The sequence below is a fragment of the Hylobates moloch genome, unplaced genomic scaffold, assembly GCF_009828535.3.
Source record: "Hylobates moloch isolate HMO894 unplaced genomic scaffold, HMol_V3 SCAFFOLD_2, whole genome shotgun sequence".
Lineage (NCBI taxonomy): Eukaryota > Metazoa > Chordata > Mammalia > Primates > Hylobatidae > Hylobates > Hylobates moloch.
Genome location: NW_026652277.1, coordinates 168289261 through 168311652, shown reverse-complemented (window position 1 = coordinate 168311652; position 22392 = coordinate 168289261). Strand labels below are relative to the sequence as shown.

The 22392-nt window shown below is 48.9% G+C and overlaps 2 protein-coding genes across 3 annotated transcripts in view; both read right to left on the bottom strand.

Annotated features, from left to right (window-relative positions):
* Window positions 1-3183, bottom strand: part of SLC22A1 (solute carrier family 22 member 1) — a 58253-nt gene extending 55070 nt beyond the window's left edge. For both annotated transcript variants that reach the window (XM_032166010.1, XM_032166021.2), the window contains exon 1: window positions 2652-3183. In XM_032166010.1, the coding sequence (XP_032021901.1) occupies window positions 2652-3062 (411 nt within the window). In that variant the 5' untranslated portion in view covers window positions 3063-3183. The remainder of the gene's footprint in view (window positions 1-2651) is intronic.
* Window positions 3184-19117: 15934 nt separating this feature from the next.
* The window catches only part of IGF2R (insulin like growth factor 2 receptor), a 133928-nt gene continuing 130653 nt past the window's right edge, over window positions 19118-22392 (bottom strand). The window contains exons 47-48 of the mRNA XM_032161901.2: window positions 21857-21926; window positions 19118-20993 (exon numbers count right to left, since the gene is read on the bottom strand). Coding sequence (XP_032017792.1) covers window positions 20583-20993; window positions 21857-21926 — 481 coding nt within the window. The 3' untranslated portion in view covers window positions 19118-20582. The remainder of the gene's footprint in view (window positions 20994-21856; window positions 21927-22392) is intronic.

Below are 22392 nucleotides of genomic sequence, written 5' to 3'. Positions count from 1 at the left end.
TACAATACAAACCATATCCTCTTCACCATCTCTGCTCATCAGAGTTCCAGGATTCCCACAATCTTCCCCAGGGCTCTATATCTTGGGGTTATTGGAAGCCCCTCCACAGCTGCCATGGACAGGCAAGCTGTTCTAAAGCACTCTCAGGCCCCTCTCATCTGTCCCAGCCTCCCCACTTCTGCTGCACCCCAAGGTCCCCTCTTACCAGGCCCCTCTACCTGCCCACATGGCTGCCTCTCCAAGGCTCCCAGCTCAGCGTTCAGAAGCTCCATTTGCCCATACTCCCCAAGCCAGAGCCCTCCGCCAAGCTGGGCCTCCTTCTCCCCAGCCCTGACAATGCTGGCATCTCTTACATCTTGTCTTCCCTTCATTCCCATGACAACCATGTTGGCCAACCCTTTTTACCGGGGCTCGCTCTTGGCCTCCTCATGCATCTCTCTACCTCTCCTGAAGCCTCCAATCCCACCACCGCCCCTTCCCACCCATTCACGAGTCCAGCTACGGTCGCCTTGCTTGCCTGCCTAAATAAGACCCAAACTCCTTTGTTGGGCACTAAGGTAGCATTGCCTGGGTTCACAAATAAAAATACAGAATGCCCAGGTAAATTTGAATTTCAGATAAACAACTTTTTTTTTTTTTAGGATGAGTATGTTCATGCAATATTTGCATTCCCAGTCTCAGTTATCAGTATCAAATATCATGCAGTATCTGGGACGTAAGTATCCTATCCAGCTGGATTATCTGAAGTTCAAATGTTCGAATTTAACTGGGCGTCGGGTCCTGTATTGTACCTGGCAACCCCACACTAAGCACTCCATGTTCTGGCCTCAAGGTTAGACAACAGTGTTCTCCCCGCAACTCCTCATATCATGACCCTCGTATCAGGGCTCCTTGCACCCTGAATGCAGCAAACACTCCCTGGGCCCTGAGCCTGGGCTCAAGCTCTCCCCTTGGTCTGGGGATCTACTTCCCCTCCCACCTGTCCCCTCTCCTTGCTGGTCAAAATACCACCTGAGGCTCAGCTCAAAGCCACCTCCTTCCAGAAGACGCCCATGATCAGCTCAGACTCAGCAGGTGTCTTAGAGCCCACCAGTCCCTTTCCACCCTGCTCACGGCATTCACCACAAGCGGCCTTGGGCTGTCCTTAAATGAACACTGGTCTCGTTCTTGCCACCCTCTTCCCCTCTCAGTCCCCACAAGACTGCAGACTCCTTGAGGGACCTCACAATCTTCTTCTGTATCTCCCCTGCAGCATCACAGCCAATGCCAGAATAGAGCGAGTGTGCCGAACATACCGGGTGGATGTCTGACTGGAGGAATGATCACATCTGATCTCCTCAAAGCAGAGTACGTCTCAGTCCCAGACAGCAAACACGTCCCCATCCTGGTCTGCTTCTAGATTCCCAGTGGGAATGTCAGACGGTTGGAGATCCCTGGAAGGTGGGCTGCCTAACTTGTCATCCATTGTTGGAGGATGCCTTGGAGACAAGATGTCTCTTCAGCATCGTAAAGCCAGTCGCACCGGCACCTGCTCTGCTCCAGGAAGCAGGTAGAGCAATGCCCAGGCCCAGAGGGGAGGGACCCTAAGCTTTCCTCCAGTAACAGCCCTAAATGTGTCACCGCTGATACCACTCAGGAAAGGGAAAAGAGGAAGAACAGAGACCCAAGAAGTCCTGAGGGCTTGGGTGAGGGTAGAGGGGGCAGACAAGTGGGCAGGACCAGAAGCAGGGAGCGCCCGGTTACCTCTTATTTCAGGGAAGCAGTGCCCGTGCCAAAACCACGCCACTGCTCGTTACTAACAGACGGCCTCTGACAGGCTTTGGCCCACGGCTTCTCCAACCCACCAAGCATCTACACTTGTTACCGTGCAATACTTTCAAAAGGGTTCATGATGGGAAAAAAATGTGGTGACACTTTTTACTAAAAGATTCTCAAAGCAAAGTGCTCAAATAACCAAGTAAACTACTCAAGCAAGGCCCTTTTGAGGCCATCACCCTATCCCATGGGCCCCATCGGACTGCACGGTGTGACTCAGTTTGGATTTGCTCAGTGCTTTCACAGATCCCAGCTGAACCTCACACCCCTGTGGGGCAGCTGTCATCATCCCTGGTTGACTGATGAGGAAATGAGGCTTAGAGAGGCAGTGACTTACCCAGTGATGCTCAGCTAATAACGGGCACAGCTGGGATTCCACCAAATATTCTCACTTCCAAGCCAGGGCAATTCCAGGCCATCTCAACACCACCATTGAGGTCAATCGTCATCACTCTTGAGCGGAAGGAGGGGGCCCACAGTACTATTGGTGGGGAAGCAGGACCCAGAGCAAGTTGATAGTTCTGGGAGAAGCCAGTGGGGCAGGCAGAGAGGCTCCTGGTCTCCCAGCTGACTCCCATTCAAGCAACCCAGCAACCTGGCTCCCCACTTGTGCTGGCTGGTCTCTCCTGCCTCAGCTTCCTCCTCAAAGACCCAGAGTTTGTGGTGGACTAAACTAGAGAAAAGAACGCCCCGTGCCTAGGACACAGCCAGACACTCACGAACTGCACGATAAACATAGTCCCCTACCTCTTTCCTGATATGGAACTGAACCTCATAGGATTTGCTTTATATTTCTCCCTGTCCCAGGAACTCCCATGTTACAGAGGCTCTTTTACCTCAGTGACGATGGAAGAGCCAGGCGTGTCATACACCCAGCCATCCTGGCAGGGACCCAGTGGCAGGTGGCTCCTGTTGGTGGCCAGGCTAGCCAAGGGGTCTACACAGCTGAGGGTGCTCTGGTTCCAGTCCACTTCATAGCGCCTGCACTGGCCAAGGAAGGCCTCGCCCGCGGGCCCCAGGCCTGGCACTGTGTAGTTCAGCTCCTCCGCAGGGCTCCAGCCGCAGCGCTGGCTCAGCTCAGCCACCCCAGGGCTCTGGCAGCGGTGGTCAGGTGTGAAACCCTGGAAGACGATGCCCACACAGATGGGCGCAAAGGCAGCCGACAGCAGGCATAGGATGAGGAAGGCTTGCTTCTGGAACCAGCCAAACTCCCCAATCTGCTCCAGAATGTCATCCACGGTGGGCATGATGGCTCAGCACGCTCATGGCCGTGGCCAGACCTGCTCTGGGCTGCAATGGCCAGATGAAATACCTCCCTTAGAGATCTTTGAAAAGGAGTGGTTTGAAATCAGTTTGCTGTCCAAGTGTGAAACATCTGGAAGGCAACCAAGTAGAAATAATCTTTTACCCCATGGTGCTGGTTTCAGGAAAAGGAAGAATGCACGTGGTCGCCTGATCAAATTGTTTGCTTCGCCAGGGAGCGGGTCAGTGGGGTCTAAACCCGAAGAGAATTGGAGTTCAGCTGCAGAGCAAGAGGAGGGCAGGAGAGCAGGCTGTGCAAACCTCCTAGTAGCCCCCTCAGGGCTCTTCCAAAAAGAATATCTACTCGTTTTCTAGATGTGATGGTATGAGGCAAGTATTGGGTGACAGCCAGGTACTAGGTACTGTATTCGGCTAATACAGTTCTGTGATATCATTTAAGAATTTTAAGTTTTGTTTTTTCCCATAGGTTTTGGTGGAACAGGTGTTATTTGGTTACATGAGCAGGTTATTCAGTGGTGATCTGTGAGATTTTGGTGCATCCATCTCCCAAGCAGTATGCACTGCACCCAATTTGGGTGTTTTGTTTTTTGTTTTGCTTTGTTTTGAGGTGGAGTCTTGCTCCACCTCTTTATTTGTGTGTGTGTATACATGTCTAGATGTGTTTACTTGTATGTACACTTATTGTTATATGTTATGTCTACCAAATTGGCTTGTAAGTAAAAGAGTGTTCATAAATTAAGTAAATAACTCTAAGCAATTTTCAAATTCACTTGACTTAAGTATGACTTTGCTAAATAGGCTGGCTTTTAAATTATCAGTAAAATGGAAATAGAAATGTCTTCAAAATATAGACACGGTCTAAATTAAGCAAGTCAGAAATTAGGTGGACTAAATGCTTTAAGGTCATAAACTGCTTTGACTTTTGAAAATTGTTCAACTTTCCTGCTTTGCAGTTTGGTAAGGCCTGCCCTAGCTATGCTGGAAATAGTCAGACCTCATCTGCACCTAAGTACATGACTAAAATAACTTACTGGGTATTTCACCAAAATTAACAATTACTAAGGGCTACCATTATAACATGTAGTGATGACTACTGAAAATACATCTACACGTGAGGTGAGTAAGGAGAGTAAAATGTATCATTAGTAAAATAATATAAGAAGGCATGGGAATGTAAATTTTTGCCTAGTTCAGAGGGTTAAATGATTGTTTTAAATTACATAAGATAAAGCTTAAGGTTCAAACAAGTTATGGAAGGTTTGTAAAAAATTAATCTTGTAAAAGGAATCCTGTGTGTAAACATATTGACTACACTAAAAAGGAAATTATTTGGTTTTCCATAAGTTGAACATTGGAATACAAGCACAACAATGTTTTCTTGAAGCACTTACATGCTGTTTAACAAAAAAATCTGTAACAGGTTATAAAAGATTTATAACAATCTCAGTTCATGGTCAAACTGATTAAGATTGGATGGATTTCTCTGTAAGGTTTTTTTTTTAAATTTTATTTTATTATTATTATACTTTAAGTTTTAGGGTACATGTGCACAATGTGCAGGTTTGTTACATATGTATCCATGTGCCATGTTGGTGTGCTGCACCCATTAACTCGTCATTTAGCATTAGGTATATCTCCTAATGCTATCCCTCCCCCCTCCCCCCACCCCACAACAGCCCCCGGAGTGTGATGTTCCCCTTCCTAGGTCCATGTGTTCTCATTGTTCAATTCCCACCTATGAGTGAGAACATGCGGTGTTTGGTTTTTTGTCCTTGCGATAGTTTACTGAGAATGATGATTTCCAGTTTCATCCATGTCCCTACAAAGGACATGAACTCATCATTTTTTATGGCTGCATAGTATTCCATGGTGTAAGGTTTTATTTTTTTAAATTGGGGTTGACATTAATAGACCAATGTAAGAGTGAAATTTGGCTTTCACTTGAACAAGATTTTCATGCAATGAAAGATTTTGTTTTCTTTGTGAATAAACTACTGACAAAAGAAGGGAAGAACAAGAGATCAACAGGACTCCAGGGTCAATAGGGCTCCATAGCTGAGGGGAAGGGAGCCCAGCAGCCTGACATGCTGGCAAAAGGGTAAAAGTTCTTACCAGTCAGACTTTTGGTTTCTGTCTCTGTGCAAACTGGTTGCAGGAACAATAAAAAAAATCACTATATTCTCTGCCCCTCCATGAGTTCAACTGGCCATTTGGCATGGCTAAAGTTGGATAATAAGAGACTTAAAAGGACGTCTTTAAAAAGGAGTGCTATGGTTAAAAGTTAGATTGTTTGGAAAATTAGGTCTTCCCTCTTAGTGACTGAAGATTTTTGCTTTGAGTCATTTAAATGAATGACTTACAGTAACCAAAAATTCTGTTAAGCGTTTTGAGCCTTTACAGCTTCAAAATTGTCTTTCCTAACCCCTGAGTTTTGGATGCTACAGAAGACCCCTGGAGCATCGAAAGGGAGAGGTAAACAGGGTTATTTGACAAGTTTAGTTACAAAGGATTACCAAAATAAGGTGTTTGATCTTCAGGTTATATTTTAGTGAAAAATGTTAATGTGCGTTTCAAAATCGTATGGGATTTCTAGATTTCTGATGCCTGAGTTTGTGTTATCAATCATAGCTAGGGTTATTGTGTTAGGTTATTGTAAATCACAGAGGTGACCAGATTCTTCATCAATTGTGTTTTTGACTATGAATACCCTAGGACATTTTGACATTCACTGACAATTGTCACGTTTTGATCCTCTTCAAGGGATGGATTATCATCTTCAAATGCAGATTTCTGATAATTTTGGAGACTGTGAATAGGAGTTGACTGGGTGAGCTGAACTAACAGAAGACTGAAGCAATCTTGTTTTGACTTTTTGCTTGGAATATTGTTGATCCTTTATCTTGTTTTTCAGAATCAAGGAAGCTTTTCTTTTGAGCTATTTGTAGCTTTTGACAATTGTGAAGGTGAACCAACTAGTGACATCTGACTACAGCTCAGAAGAAACAAGGGATGGGCAGTTAAACTCCAAATGGTCATGAAAATGGAGCTCAGATGATGGCTCCCTTGTACTGGGTATTCTTAGATAGGTCTCTGAGAGAGACTTGACTGTTGTTTTCCCAAAACAATACCCCTTGTCAGCATGAAGCAGTTAAGAGTGGTCATTGTCCCTACCCTAACAGCAGTTAGGTGTACCTCTTCAGAGGGGGAAATGTTGGCAGCAGCAGGGAGGCGTGTCTGAGGCTGAACACTCCACAGAGCTGATGGAAGCCCCACCCTCCTGGGACTGTGGATCCAAGCCTCCTTGTGCTCTTGGAGGGGGCCAGCAGCAGGCCAGATCTGCCTGCCTGGATGCAGCTGCAACCACCTGACCTGTGGTTGCAGACCTGGGCCTCTCACTCCACAGAGCAGGCAGGAGCCAGGGACAAGCAGGAACCCCACCCCTTCTGAGTTGGCAGGGTGGGAGTTCCGTGGATGCAGCTGTGGCTGCCCTCCCAGGCACAAGACCTGGGCATCTCTGCAGCCTGCATCCTCAGGGGACTGGGAAGGCCTCCCCACTAGTCCCCATCCCAGGCTCAGAAGAATCTGCTCCCACTGCCTGGCCCCTCTCCTGTCCCAGCACCTGCTCCGATCTCAGAGCAGGGTTGGGGTTGAGACCTGGGGCCATGAATGGCAGCAGGAGGCAGACAGAGTCCTGGGAGGAAGGAGGTGTGTCCCCAGTAAGGCCCACCTTCAGGCCAAGAAGGGCCTGAAGGCTGGGGCCTGGGCTGCCAGTCCCAGAAACCAAAGTGGGGACTTGTGGTGCCTCTTCCTAACCCACCCATGGCCACCCACAGAACAACTGGCATGCACTTCCTCCCTTCTGAGGTCCATAAAAGCCCTGGACTCAGCCAGAGCAGGGCAGAGGATAGCTAGAGGATGAAGAGGGCAGAGAGATGATGGGACAACCAGCTGCAGAAAGGAGTACCCTCTCTGCCGATAGCTGGAGATGATGGGACAACCCACAGAGAGGAGCCACATTCTCTGCTGATAAATGCAGCGACAACCTGCTGGCAGAGAGGAACCACCCTCTCCAGGGCTTCCTCTCTGCTGAGAGCTGCAGACATCAGGATGACCAGTTGCAGAGAGGAGCTACCTCTCCAGGGCCTCCTCTCTACTGAGAACTGAATACTCAACAGATGACCTGCCTAAAAGAGGAGCTACCCAATGCAGGTGTCCTCTGAGCTGTTGTAACACTCAATAGAGTTCATCTTCGTCTTTCTCACCTTTCACTTGTCTATGTCCCTCATTCTTCCTGGACGCAGGACAAGAGCTCATGCAAAGGCACCGTGACCACAGAGGTTTCTAGCCAGAAAATTGACACCTGAAAGGTCCTATAACAAAGAGACAGTCACCAAAGCTGGGACAGCAGCAGGCATGGGGCACCACAGGACCCCAAAACCAGCCCCACCACTCAAAAAGTGCCTTACAAGGTATAGGGAAGAGCAGGAGACAAGAAAGAAGACCAGAGGGTGTAGCAGACTGGCTGTCCAGTGGCCCACAGATCCTCACCTCTCAGCTGAGTGTGCAGAACCTGTGACTTGCCTGTAACCAATGGAAATGGCAAGTGTCACGGATGACACCTCCATGATCATGTTCCTTAAGACTGTAACATCCACATGGCTGGGAGTCTCTCTCCCCTGATGGCTGTGATGGAGTCCTGGCCCTATGGTGGAGGCCCACATGGCAAGGAACTGTGGGTACCTTCAGCTGGCAACCAGCGGGAAACCAAGACCCTTGGTCCTGAAGTGGAACAAAATGAATCCTGCCAATAACCACTTGAGCTCCAAATAAAATCTTTCTCCAGATGAGCCTTGCAACGAGGCCACCACTGCAGCTAACACCTTGAATGTAATGTCCAGCTGCCCTGAAGCTACCCTCCTGACCACAGAGCCCAGGAGACATGGAGTGTGCATGCTTTACGCAGCTCAGTTTGTGGTGACATGGTGTCACGGCAACAGACAAGAAAGCTTCAGGCTCCTGGGAATCCCAGAGTAGCTGCAGGGCTCCTCCTTGCCCCACACTGAGCAGCCCAGCACTCTCCAGCAGGCCCACTGCCTGCACCTTGTCAATGACGCAGATGGCTGTGCTTTCCAGAACCTACCTGAGCTTCTACAGGTGCCACTCACTGCCTCCCCTCCCCTGGGCAGGCTCCTCGCTGATGGTGCAATAGCCCAAGTTCCTAGGGAACCTGGGCCAGGGAGTTACCTCTGCACAGGGGTAATGCCCCAGTAGGCTCTGGCTCAGAGTTGCTGATGGAAAGCATCAAAGTGGCGCAAGGTGGAAAACACCCCATCCCTCCCCCAGTTTCAGACCTAGGAGTGCATGTGGCATTGGGGGTGAGCCCGTCCACATGCACATAGAAGTACAGATAAACAGAGGCTCATGGTGTCAGGCATACTTTGGATTTCTGAGACTCTCAGCTAAGCCTCAAGCCCAGTAGACCCATTGGCTGATTTGGTCAAAAGCATGCCCCACCTTGGGGGCTGCAGCTCCATAATTCCCACTCCTGGGGGGTTTTCTTCTTTGGAAATGCTCAGCTGCTGCCAAGGGAGGGCTCAAGGGGGCTGCCACCCAGAAGGCTGAGCATGCCCTGGGAAGGAAGGAGGTGAGCCAGAGGCAGACGCTCCCCAGCCCAGAGGAAGGTGGTGGTGCACACTCAGTGCCGGCCCTATTGTGCCCACAACCCTGACACGAGTGTCCTGCATGTGGATGGGAAGCAGCCAGGGTGCAAGGGGCCCACTTTCAGCACACTTTGAGGAGAAACCAGGCCCCTCTGTGGTACCACCTCCCCAGTGGCCTGGCCAGGCCAAGCCTGGTGCCACTGCTCACCTGTTTCATGGAGAAAGCAGCTGCCCCCAACTCTGGTTGCTCAATGGACTCAGGCCTCCTTTCTTTGGCTTGAACCAGGGAGCAAGGGGGCCCGTACCCACCCCTGCATCCTTCCTTTTCCACTGTCTCCCAGCCCCATGGTTTGGGTCCATGAGAGGATGACCAGACATCCCAGGCAATCAAAATTGCAAAGGGGAGATGGGACTGAGGGCCATGGCCAACTGAGAACAAGCTGTTGCCACCATCCTGAGCATCTAGGACGGCAGGCTGGGCTCCTTCTGAGTCCCCTCTCCTGATCTGATGGAACTGCTCATCCCCCATGTACTGCAGATGAGAAATGAGAAACGAAGGCCTAAGGGGGCAAGTCATATGCCCAGAATCACATGCCTGGCTCTATGTCAAATCTCAATAAATCAACTCACTCAAAGCCCTGTCACCAGGGACTGATGTTCCAAAACTCCCTGTGCTGAAACCCTATTCACCTAATGTCCAACTAGACACAAACTCCAGGTGGGCATCTCATCTGTCCCAGGTCTCAGTGCCCCCTAAGGCCAGGGAGGAGAAGGGGATCGAGCCAGCTGCCAGAGCCAGAGCAGAGGCAGGTCTCACCTGGAAACAGAGAGAAGGCAAGAGCCAGGTTTACGCCCAGATTTGTACATGAATCCAGGTACCTTCCAGTGAAGTGGCTGTCAGCACACAGGGCAGACCAGTCCTGGCCCCAAGGGCTGTGCTGGAGGTCTGGGGAAGCACATATGTGTGAGAAAATCAGCCATGAACGAGCAAGTGTTACTGGGCACTGGGCCTGCTGCCCACCCGATGGTCCCAGGTGCAGAGGGGGCAGCTGCCTGGGGTGGAAACTCCTGCTCCTGCCACTCCCCTCCCCATGGGGCTGTGCTCAGGGCTCCGCAGTGTGTCCTAGGCTTCTGTCCTCCTCAACAGGCCCCCAGGGTTGGCTGTTTCCCACTTTGTGCCTGTCAGGAGGGGAATGCTGTGCTCCTAGGAACCTGGAACAGATTCTCCCTCACAGTCTCAGAAGGAATCAACCCTGGCAACACCTTGATGCTGGACTCCCAGCCTCCAGAACTGGAACACGTACATTTCTGTTGTTGAAGCACCTAGTCTGTGGTACTTTATTATGGCAGCCCTCCCAGACAAATCCAGAGATGAGGCCCAGGACCTGCGGGCAGAGCTAACACAGGGAGGCTGACTTGCGGCCATGAGGAGCCCCAGGCCAGGCCTGTCATCCGGGCGGCCCCCACCACGTCCACTCACCACCCTGCATGCCCTCGCGGCCCATTATGCTAACTGTTCCTGGGAACTACTGAAAATGTGATGCAGAAAATCCACTCGTTTTCCTAACTGTTCAAAAACATGGTCCTGAATGTCTATTTTAACCCATGTACCATTGAGAGGTGACAGCGTGCTGGCAGTCCTCACAGCCCTCGCTCGCTCTTGGTGCCTCCTCTGCCTGGGCTCCCATTTTGGTGGCACTTGAGGAGCCCTTCAGCCCACCGCTGCACTGTGGGAGCCCCTTTCTGGGCTGGCCAAGGCCAGAGCCGGCTCCCACAGCTTGCAGGGAGGTGTGGAGGGAGAGGCGTGAGTGGGAACTGGGGCTGCGCCCGGCACGTGTGGGCCAGCTGGAGTTCCAGGTGGGTGTGGGCTTGGTGAGCCCCACACTTGGAGCAGCCGGCCGGCCCTGCCGGCCCCGGGCAATGAGGGGCTTAGCACCTGGGCCAGCGGCTGCAGAGGGTGTACTGGGTCCCCCAGCAGTGCCAGCCCACCGGCGCTGTGCTTGATTTCTCACCGGGCCTTAGCTGCCTTCCCACGGGGCAGGGCTCAGGACCTGCAGCCCCCCATGCCTGAGCCTCTCACCCCCTCCATGGGCTTCTGTGCGGCCCAAGCCTCCCAGACGAGCGCCACTCCCTGCTGCACGACGCCCAGTCCCATCGACCACCCAAGGGCTGAGGAGTGCGGGTGCACGGCGTGGGACTGGCAGGCAGCTCCACCTGCAGCCCCCGTGCGGGATCCACTGGGTGAAGTCAGCTGGGATCCTGAGTCTGGTGGGGACGTGGAGAACCTTTATGTCTAGCTCAGGGATTGTAAATACACCAATCAGCACCCTGTGTCTAGCTCAGGGTTTGTGAATGCACCAATCGACACTGTATCTAGCTACTCTGGTGGGGCCTTGGAGAACCTTTATGTCTAGCTCAGGGATTGTAAATACACCAATTGGCACTCTGTGTCTAGCTCAAGCTTTCTAAACACACCAATGAGCACCCTGTGTCTAGCTCAGGGATTGTGAATGCACCAATTGACACTGTATCTAGCTACTCTGGTGGGGCCTTGGAGAACCTTTGTGTTGACACTCTGTATCTAGCTAATCTGGTGGGGACGTGGAGAACCTTTGTGTCTAGCTCAAGGATTGTAAACACACCAATCAGCACCCTGTCAAAACAGACCACTCGGCTCTACCAATCAGCAGGATGTGGGTGGGGCCAGATAAGAGAATAAAAGCAGGCTGCCCGAGCCAGCAGTAGCAACCCGCTTGGGTCCCTTTCCACACTGTGGAAGCTTTGTTCTTTTGCTCTTTGCAATAAATCTTGCTACTGCTCACTCTTTGGGTCCACACTGCCTTTATGAGCTGTAACACTCACCGCAAAGGTCTGCAGCTTCACTCCTGAAGCCAGCGAGATCACGAATCCACCGGGAGGAGCAAACAACTCCAGACATGCCGCCTTAAGAGCCGTAACACTCATCGTGAAGGTCTGCAGCTTCACTCCTGAGCCAGCGAGACCACGAACCTACCAGAAGGAAGAAACTCCGAACACATTCGAATATCAGAAGGAACAAACTCCAGATGCACCACCTTAAGAGCTGTAACACTCACCGTGAGGGTCCGCGGCTTCGTTCTTGAGGTCAGTGAGACCAAGAACCCACCAATTCCGGACATGTCATGGCATAGACACTTGTGATAGGAAGAGAAATGCTCATGCCTTCCTACATGGAACTTTGTAGAGGAGGAAAAAATCCTATTCTTTGTACTCTTCTTTCTTAAGTTTTCTGCTGGGGACCCTATAAAAAAAATTAAAAGATTAATAAGAGAAAAACAAGTTTCTAGCATGTGCATCTCATATAGACATGAGAGAAATTCAGGAAACAGCAATTAAAAGATAGGCGTCATGCTCTGGCATACGTAGCATCTTCACTAAGAACAATTCATCTGTAGAGAAATGCTGGGACACAGGAAAGTGACTTCAAACTTCCAGAGGCGGTACTGCAGGAAGGCGTCTGCACCAAGTGGAAAGGTTGGGGTAGGGAAGGCGAGTTAGTGAGGCTGGTTACGTGAACACCTCTGCTGCCATCTCTAAGCTGAGCGGTGTCTGGAGCTGTCTTTGTGATTAACTCTTGTTCAGAGAGGGAAGGAGAGACACTTTTGAAAAATGTATGTCCTGATTTTAGGCAAATACATTTGCTGCTTCTTAACTGCCTCCAGTGCCAAATAATCCTTAGGCTAAAGTAGCAAGTTGCAGGTCAGCATGTTCTGGCTTCCTTCAGCTCCGATGGGAGGAATCAAGACATGGGGTTCTGTGTACTCTCCCAGAGGCACAGGGTCTTGGGGAGTGCCCAGCATGGTGTGACTGGCAGTGGGAAGGTTGCTGTGTCTGGGCTAGTTTGCTTAGGCTGCCATAAAGTACCACGGACTGTGTAGTTTAAACAATTTGTGTTCTCATACTTCTGGAGGCTGGGAGTTTGAGATCCAGGTGTGGGCAGGTTTGCTTTCTTCTGAGGCCTCTCTCCTTGGCTTCCAGTTGGCCATGACTCTGTGTGAGTCTGCGTCCTAATCTCATCTTATAAAGACACATATATTAAATTACATCCCATTTATATGATCTCATTTTAACTTCATTATCTCTTTAAAGACACTATCTCCAAATAAGGTCACATTCTGAAGTACTGGGGTTAGGAGTTCAACATGTGAATTTTGGGGAATATAGTTCAACCCATAGCAATCTACCTCAGCACCCAAAGGTGGGAGGACAGTGTAGGAACAGGTCAGAAGTGTCAGTTCAATGGCTCCAGTATTTCAGCAGCATCAATGCTAAGGTTAACTTAGAGAATCTGACCTGAAGGAGAGAGAACTCTATTGGCAGTGTTAAAATACAGATCATAAGACGACAGAACAGACTGTCTGTGGAAATAAGATGCCAAATTATAAAAGTGACCTACGGCCATGCCAGGCAAGGGTTAAGTCAGGCACTCCTACACTTAAAAACTAAACTAGGTTCTAACTGCCACAAAGTTTTATTTTCTTTTTCTCTGGCAGCTAAATAAGCAGGGGCCTGGAGATCAGCAATACAGCAACAATTTCAGCTCACCACCTATGGCCAAACGCAAACTAACTGACCCCCTTCTCCACCAGCTGTAACTACAGCTTTGATTTAACAAGAACCTGATTTCAGGGATTTTCTCCTGGTAAGAGACCACCAAGCATGGACTGGTTCTGTCCAGTTTGCCCAGGCATGCACTGAGGGCATTCATGTCCCTGCTCCACCTTTTGACACATAGGTCCTAAATGAAATGCATTTAAATGTGAAGTCTCCACTCCAAAGTGATCACAGGGCGTATGTAACAGGAATGTTTGTTTACTATGCATGTGCATGTCCCCCTGTCATAAATATTCATAGCTCCCCCAATAACCTGTTGAATATGTATGCTTGGCCAACCCTTTCAGCATAAATTCCTATCTCATCCTTCCCCCTCTCCAAGTACCTGCCTTTGGTCTCTGCCGGAGGTACACTTCCCAGCCTGCCAGGATGGCGATTTTGTAGGCTGTGACCCTTTACAAGAAATAAAGCTTTCCTTTTCAAATTTATGAACCTCATGATTTTAAGCTGACAGGGGACAAAGCTGAGGGGAAGAAGTGGGGACTGCTTCTGGGGAGAATGGGGGCTGGAGTGGCACGTACTGATTTTCTCTTAGCCTTCGTAGCCTTTTGGTTTTCGCTTTTATCCAGCTTTACTGAGGTGTAATGGACAGAAAAATTATGTAGAGTTGGCCCTTGAATAACCCAGGGATTAGGAGCACAGAGCCCACACACAATCGAAAACCCACGTATAACTTTGACTCCCCTAAAACTTAACAACCAGTATAGCCTACTGTTGACTAGAAGCCTTACCAATAACAGAAAGTCAGTTAACACATATTTTCGATGTTATATGTATTATATACTGTATTCTTACAATAAAATACAGAAAAAGTTTTAAGAAAATCATGAGAAAATATATTTATTATATATTAAGTGGAAGTGGATCATCATAAAGGTCTTCATCCTTGTCTTTACCCTGAGTAGGCTGAGGAGGAGGAGGAGGAAGTGGGGGGTTGGTCTTGCTGTGCCAAGAGTGCCAGAGGCGGAAGAGGTAGAAGGAGGGGCAGACACATCGGGTATAACTTTTACTGAAAAAAAAAAATCTGCATATAAGTGGACCCACAGAGTTCAAACCTGTGTTGTTCAAGGGTCAATTGTATACTTATGTTGTACAACATGATGTTTTGAGATACTTATCATTACAAAATCATTGCCCCAATCAAGCTAGTTAAACATATCCATCACTTCAAATAATTTCCTTTTATTTGGAGAGGGGAAAGAACACAAGATCTGCTCTCTCTGAAAATTTTAAATACACAAAGCAGTACTGTGGTCACCATGCTGCACAGTGGATCTCCAGAATTCATTCATGTTGCATAGCTGAACCCCTGTACCCTTTCACCAACATCTGCTCACTTCCCACACCCTCTGGCCTTTGGTAACCACCGTTCCACTCTCTGCTTCTGAGTCCAACCTTTTTAGATTCCACATATAAGTGAGATCATGCGGTGTTTTTCTTTCTGTGTCTGGCTTATTTCACTTAGTATAATGTTCTCCCAGCTCATCCATGTTGTCGCAAATGACAGGATTTCCTTCTTCTTCAATACTTAGTATTCCATTGGGTGTGTATATACATACACACATTTTCTTGATCCGTCTTTGTCAGTAGACCCTGAGGCTTTTTCCCTATCTTGGCTACTGTGAATAATGCTGCAATGAACAGGGGCTGCAGAGATCTCTTCAAGGTACTAACTTTATTTCTTCTGGATATACATCCAGAAGTGGGATTGCTGGTAGCTGTTTCTTATTTTTTGAGGAACTTCCTGTACCCATTTACCCATTTACATTCCCACTAAAGGTGGACAAGTGTTCGCTTTTCTCCACATCCTCACCCACACTTGTCGTCTTTTGTCTTTCTGACAGTAGCCATTCTGGCAGGTGTGAGGCAGTGTCTCACTGTTCAGGATGTGCATTTCCCTGATGATCAGTGATGCTGAGCATTTTTTGATGTACCTGCTTGGGCCTCACTGCTCATCAACGGTGTGGTCTCATACAGACCACCCACCCAGCGTGCTCTGTGGGAGCCTCTGGAAAACAGAACCTCGCCACAGAAGGGAATCTCCCAGTGGATGGTCACAGGCCACCAGCTCCCCCAGGGAACACGGACAAATGTCTAGGAATTGCTGCCTACCTGGAGGCCTGCTGGCCATTTTCTATTGTGATTCCACGTGTGGTCAGCAACTCTCCTTTGAAGACTCCGAAAGGTCTCATACCAAGAAAAGCTGTTTCACTTTAATTCAGCATTTCCCAAACTTATTAGAGCTCAGGTCCTTTTCATTTTTTGCAAAACATCTGTTAACAACATACAGAACAAGTGTTCCACGGGGCACACTTCAGAAAATGTTTCTATATGACAATCCATACCTATGCCAACAAGATTTTCTAGTTCAAGTATGATTTTGCAGTTAGACCCAAGGGCCCTCTCCCTAATTGCTCCTGAAGAGCTGAGTCCTAAAGCCGCTGGGTGGGGCAGAGCGAAGCAGGCACCCTCCCAGAGGTGGGGCAGGTGAGAAGAGTGACCTCATGTGTCAAGGTCATGGAGGTTACAGAAAGGAGAAACTTTCCAAACAGAAGTAAACCAAATGGCACAATGATCACATGCAACACGTGACCATCACAGGCTCCTCTACTGAAAAGGGCATCATTGTGACAGCTGTCAACACCGAAACAGCATTGAGGCTTAGCTGGCAGTACCGTTCCCACATATTGTGGTTCTGATGATGGCATCTTAGTCGTGTGAAGGTCCTCATTTGTAGGAATGCCTGGTGATGGGAGGGAAATTAGTCTCAAATGATTCAGGGAAAAATAGTTCTTCGTCCTGTACATTCGAATGTCTACATGTTGTCTCAAAATGTTTTAAAAGAAAGAAAAATAAAACCCTGAAGCCAAGGGCAAGGTCACGAGTCCTTTCTTGAACCTGACTTCCTGCTTCCTTCCAGGGCTCTGTGCTCCACCCTGTCTCTAGCAACCTGCCATCACTTCTTGGTTGTCACTGAGGCCAGCATCCCAAGGCTGCTTTCTCCGGGATGGGGCTGAGTGGCACCAGATGACCTCACCTGGGCTGTGAGCCCCTCATTTTATTTTCACTCTCCCAGGTGTGACAACCAATAACCCCATTCACTAGACTATGTTTCCCTCAAACACTGAGCATCAAAACGACATTATCAATTACTTTTTATTCGACTTGATTTGCAAACTGGTCAAACTACAAAATAGCATAAAAGGTAAAGAAACACAAATAACTGACCATTCACAGCCTACCTTCAGTCTGTCCCTCTTTAAGAAAAAGACCTGGCTGGGCACGGTGGCTCATACCTGTAATCCCAGCACTTTCGGAGGCCAAGGCAGGTGGATCACGAGATCAGGAGATCGAGACCATCCTGGCCAACATGGTGAAACCCTGTCGCTACTGAAAATACAAAAATTAGCCGGACGTGGTGGTGCGCGCCTTTAATCCCAGCTACTATGGAGGCTGAGGCAGGTAAATCCCTTGAACCCGGGAGGCAGAGACTGCAGTGAGCCGAGATCACGCCACTGCACTCCAGCCTGGCGACAGAGCAAGACTCCATCCAAGAAAAAAAAAAGAAGAAGAAGAAAGGAAAGGAGAGGAGAGGAGAGGGGAGGGGAGGGGAGAGGGGAGGGGAGAGGAGAGAGGAGAGGAGAGGGAAAGGAAAGGAAGAAAGAAAAAGACCTGACTTCCTCCCAGAGAGAGCCTCGCAGGCAGTCTGGGGCTCCTCAGCTCAGCACAGCCACGGCTCCCATGCCCAGCCTCCCATCTGGTTGCTGAAGCGTCTCCATCTCTTTACTTTCATCTAGACTATCTTTCTCAAAAGCCCAGTCTGGCCCTTCTACAGCTCTCAACTGCTTTCAGGACTTCAAACTCCTTACTGCGACAGTCACAGCAGGCTCCAAGTTCTGGGCTTGCTTCTGCCTGCCTTACCTACCCAACACCCCCAGGCCACACTGTCCCCAACTCAATGTGGCTATCTTGCCCTCTTGCACACAAGCTCACCTGCACCACGACTGCCCGTTGACCCCATTCTCACAGAACAACGTCCAGAACTGACAGCAAGTATGGCTCAAGGACACAAGAGGCCAACTACTAGTCAACAGAGTGGAGCCAGAGAAATAAGAACGGACATGAGTGTGCCTCCCTGAGCCATGGGATTCTTCAGTTGGTAAAGGATATTTCCAGAAATCCAGTCTCGTCCATACAACCTCCTGGTGACACACAAACTGGCTCCTTGTGACGCGATCGCCAACAGGGGTAAGACCTACGTACCCATCAGTCCTTTAACTTGTACAATGGATTGGACCAGCCCAAAGTGTTCTTTAATCACCAGGTGGCATCTTAGTCATGTGAAGGCCCTTGTTTGTAGGAATGCCTGGTAATGGGAAGAAACTTCATCTCAAATGATTCAGGGAAAAAGAGTTCTTTGTTCTGTAAGTTCTAATGTCTATATGTTGTCTCCTGTCTGTATGTCTATACGTTCCTTCCTGAGGAATCATCTCGTGTTATGTATTATTTTAGGGTTGGTGAAGTACAGGCTTCAGATGCTCTTAAAATGTTCATAAGAACCAGATTTCCACTTCACTGTGGATTTCCTTGGTGTGGGGTTTGCCTATTCCATCTTTAGCACCCCAGTTCTTATTCTATGTCTCTGTCATTCATGGACAGTCTCAAGAAAGGAGCACAAAAAATTTTGTTAAAAGGAAGCTAAATACCCAGGTTGTACTCCATCAATAAAACCACTTCTCTGAAAAAGAGTCCAATTCTGATTTGCTGTCACAGGATGTTTTCCTAAAAATATCATCTGTAACAACAGCTGGCAAGTAGTTACTCTTTTTGCAGAGGCTTGGGTTTCTAAGAGTCACAGCAAATGCACTCAAACGTGTTGTCACTTCTCCTTCCCCACTGACAGCGACATTAGCAGGCAGCCAATGGTGCAGACAACACGCCTCTTTGCCATCCAGCTTACCAAGGGGATGGGCAGGTCCCTGCATATGCCCCTCCTTACAGAGAGGGCTCCCCATGGTCTTAGCAGGAGGTGGGAATGGCCTGGAGAACAGCCCCCTGGGTAGAATGCCTGAGGACCAGCATCTTTCTTTGGTCATAATGTAAACTTTCAGAAGACTCCGACATGTCTTCCCCAGGAGAGGTATTGTAAAGTCCTTAAGGATAACTTTTTAAAAAAGGTAACTCCAATTGGGTAATTTAAAAATGAGATGGTTGAGGTTTTTGGACTCTACAGGGAAAAAAAGCGATGGAGGATAGGATGTTGAGTCTAAGAAGTTTGTTTATAACACTGGAGTAACTTCCTGCTTCTATGCAGGTAGCTCTCAGTCACTGCTGAGTAATTTAAGATGGAAAACTCAGTGAGTTTACTCAAGAGAAAACATCTCCATGTTAGCTTAAGTTGCACAAAAAAAAAGCTTTATTGTCTCACCGAACTCTAAACTCCATGTTCATTGTTTTGATGAACAGGACCACACCCCGAGGTTGGCCTGGAGAAGGTAAAGAAATCCGATCTAGAAAGAGCCAAGGGAAGGCAGACTGGACCCAAAGTTAACACCTACGACCAGGAGACTCCAGAGAAAAATGAAAGTGCTGCCTCATAAAGGGTCAACGAGAACACCAGAGTTAAAACCCAAATTCAGTCACTTCACAGAAAGAAAAGACAGGCAGGCAGACGGGCAACTTGCTCGGGAACGTCTCACTATCAAGGAAAAAACGGTAACACCCAATTAATAATTTATCTTTTATTGAAATTGTTGAATACTTTATATTACAGTAAAGTTGATTGAAAAAAAATGAAGAGAAAAATCAATTTTAAAAAATACACTCACGTTGAAATCAAACAAGCCAGCCAAACCGGTACAGGCCGAGGGATGCTGCAGGGCGGTTTGCTTCTCAGCAATAGAACACCAGAGTCTATATACAATTCTACAATGCGAGAAAAGTCATTCACTAAACATGGCAGGAAAGGCACTGCCGCCAGAATAAGAACACCAGCAGCGCCTCCCTCCTCCTCCATGCTGTGACCGCCCCGCCTCCCTCCTCCTCCACGCCATGCCCGCCTGGCCTCCCTCCTCCTCCACGCCGTACCCGCCCAGCCTCCCTCCAGCATGAGGCCAAGTGCAATGCTAGGGCCGAGGCTCTGGCCCATGATTTTTCATGCAGTTTCTGTAAGTCACACACTGTGCAAATTAAGGCTTCTTATAGGTCGAATGGTTGATCAACACTTTTTTCTTAAAAAAATAAGCACAGTAAAGGTGGTATCATGAGAACCTGAAGAGATGAGACCTATACCCCAAATCTGGAAAAAATTCATTTTCTCTGACACCTCAACTCCACACACACACACACACACACACACACACACACACACACAAATCAATCTTTGGACAGGTTGTTTGAATTCACCAGCCAGCAAAAGAAATACTGACAAATGTGCTCTGTATGCCCAGGCTTGAAGATGTCATGCAAAAAGCTGCAGCCATTCCTGACTAAAGGCATAGAACAGGCAAACTCTCCAAAACCTAGGCACTCGGGACCCTGTGCACGTATGTGTGTGTGTGCGCGCACGCATGTGTGCGTGCCCTTAAGAAACAGAAAGCAAAAGAGAAAAGAGACAGAATGAGCTCCAACTCAGGGGACACATTAATGACCAGTTCAAAATCCCACCGGAAACTGTCCCGCACACTGACAGCCTCGCCGTCTCAGGATGGACAAACCGGTGCATCACACCCCTGCCGGCAGGAAGAAACTGTGGCTGTTTTCTTTTTTTCCTTTTTCTCAAACCTGAGTAATTGTCAAAGTCAATAAATAGGGGGAGAGAATTAAAATGCTAAAATATATCGGGGTCAAGTACCCTATCGGGCCTAAAGCAGCAAGGGTTTCTTCGAATGCAGCCCTCTGTTTTGAGATGCGTCCGGCCTTATGCTTTTAAATGAGGACTTGAGGCAAAATCCTGGGCACGAGGTACCGCCCTGTGGCCGATCTGAGCCATGCCTTATTCCAATGACTGTAAACAATCAGGAAGGAGTGGGGCCTGACCTCCTTTACCCTCTCCCCCATCACAAAAACTCTTCCCTTTTGAAAGTTTCTGTTAAAGGCAAAATTATAGAAGCATCATCGAGTGGAAGTCTTATTTGGTTGGAGGTGCTTGGCTGTCCCGCGGCTCCGTGCTCCCCTGCAGGCACTGCGGAATCAGATGTGTAAGAGGTCCTCGTCGCTGTCGTCGTGGAAGGACACCAGCTTGGTGGAGCTCACTGTCTTCTGCTGTGCAGAGCTGGACTTCCCTTTCCTCGCCTTCTCACCCCTGACCAGCCCCGCCCTATCGTCCTCACGCTCCTGAAGGGCGTTGCTCTGTGCATTTCTCACTGGGTGGGAGCTCTCTGCCCCAGCTCCCCTGCCTGAGTGAACTTTCACCTCTGGGATGGTCAGAACCTCATCCTCACTGTCCTGGTCATCCCCATGCAGGGAGCTGAGGGCTTTCACAGACTTGGTGGTAATATGGCCGTTCTCCTGCCCTTCCTTCCCCTGCCGTGGAGGAGGCAGCTGGATCTCTTCCATCAGCCACTCTGTTTCGTTCTCATCTGTCTCTTCTTCCTTATTCACCTGCCAGGGATCAACAGCAGAGACCACGTGAGCCCCCTCAAGAGACCCCATTCTGCTCCACCATCCACCACATCAGGGATGCTCTCTGCTGGCACGAGCTGGGGAAGAACTGGCCCACTGTCCTCACAGTCACTGCATGTCCAGTTCCCAGGGAAAGGAAGACAAGGGCTGGCAACACCTTCCTGTTCCTGATGAGACTGCACCAAGGCAGGAGGGTTTGGGAGGGTGGCAGTGGGGCCATTTGGCAGGAGTCTCACAGCCAAGGGTGGGACCAAGCAGAAGGCGTGCGGGATGGCCTGGACCCGAAAAGCAGACCAGTGATCCACCAGCTGCACTGGGGGAGAAGGGGCTCTTCCGGGCTACTCATAGACTGAAAGGTGCCCACTGCATGGCAGGGGAGGAATGTCAAAGGAGGGACTCGAGTCAAAAGCCTAGTTTTAGAGAGCAATTCATCACTACCCATCGAGACCACAAACATTATGCCCTTTGATCCAGATAATGCCTCTTTTCTGGAGATTTATCTGAAAGAAATCATCCAAATGCTAGATGCACAATTATCTTTACTACTGTGTGTGTGTGTGTGTGTGTGTGTGTTTTTTAAAGAACAGCCAAAAACAGTGGAAACAACCTAATTATTAAATACTTCAAGGAAATCAGTTGTAACCACGAGAGAAACTTGAGGGAAAAAAATAACAAAAACATGTGCTGGGGTAAGCGGCTGGGGCAATGGGTGTTACTTTCCTTTCTGGATTCCAGTGAGCCTGTGACTGCTTTCCTCGGCATCCCTGATGAGAACAACATGGACAGTGCAGCACGGGGGGCCGGGGAGGCAGGCCCTCAAGAGACTCGCCACTGAAAATTACCTTTGAGTATTTGTAGGACACGTTGGAACTTCTCCTACAGCAAGTGGTCAGCTTATTTATCACTGTTTCCCTATAAAAAAAAAAGAAGACGATAATTACTCCAGGGTAGAGAGGGCATGGGCAGGAGCCCCACCCCCACCAGCCCCGCCCCCATCTGCACCACCAGGGGGCTGCTGGCGGCTGCATTTCTCCCACATTCTGAATGACAAATGAGTAGCCGTGACAGGTTATACCCTAATGTATTTGTTGTGATTGAGTGGAAAGAACATGGGTTTTGGAATCCAACAGCAGAGGGCCCTCTAGAGCAACTTAACATTTGGGCAAGGACTTTTTCACATATGACTCTAACAGGACCACACCGGTCCGTCGCCACTAAAGCCCGCCCGATGGTGGCTCGCAGAGATGGACATCACATGCCCTTCCCGGCCCAGACCTTCTTCTGACCCATTCTGCATTTTGGGTGTGGAGGGCCACAGTCGGTACTTTTTTTTTTTTTTAGACAGAGTCTCACTCTGTTGCCAAGGCTAGAGTGCGGT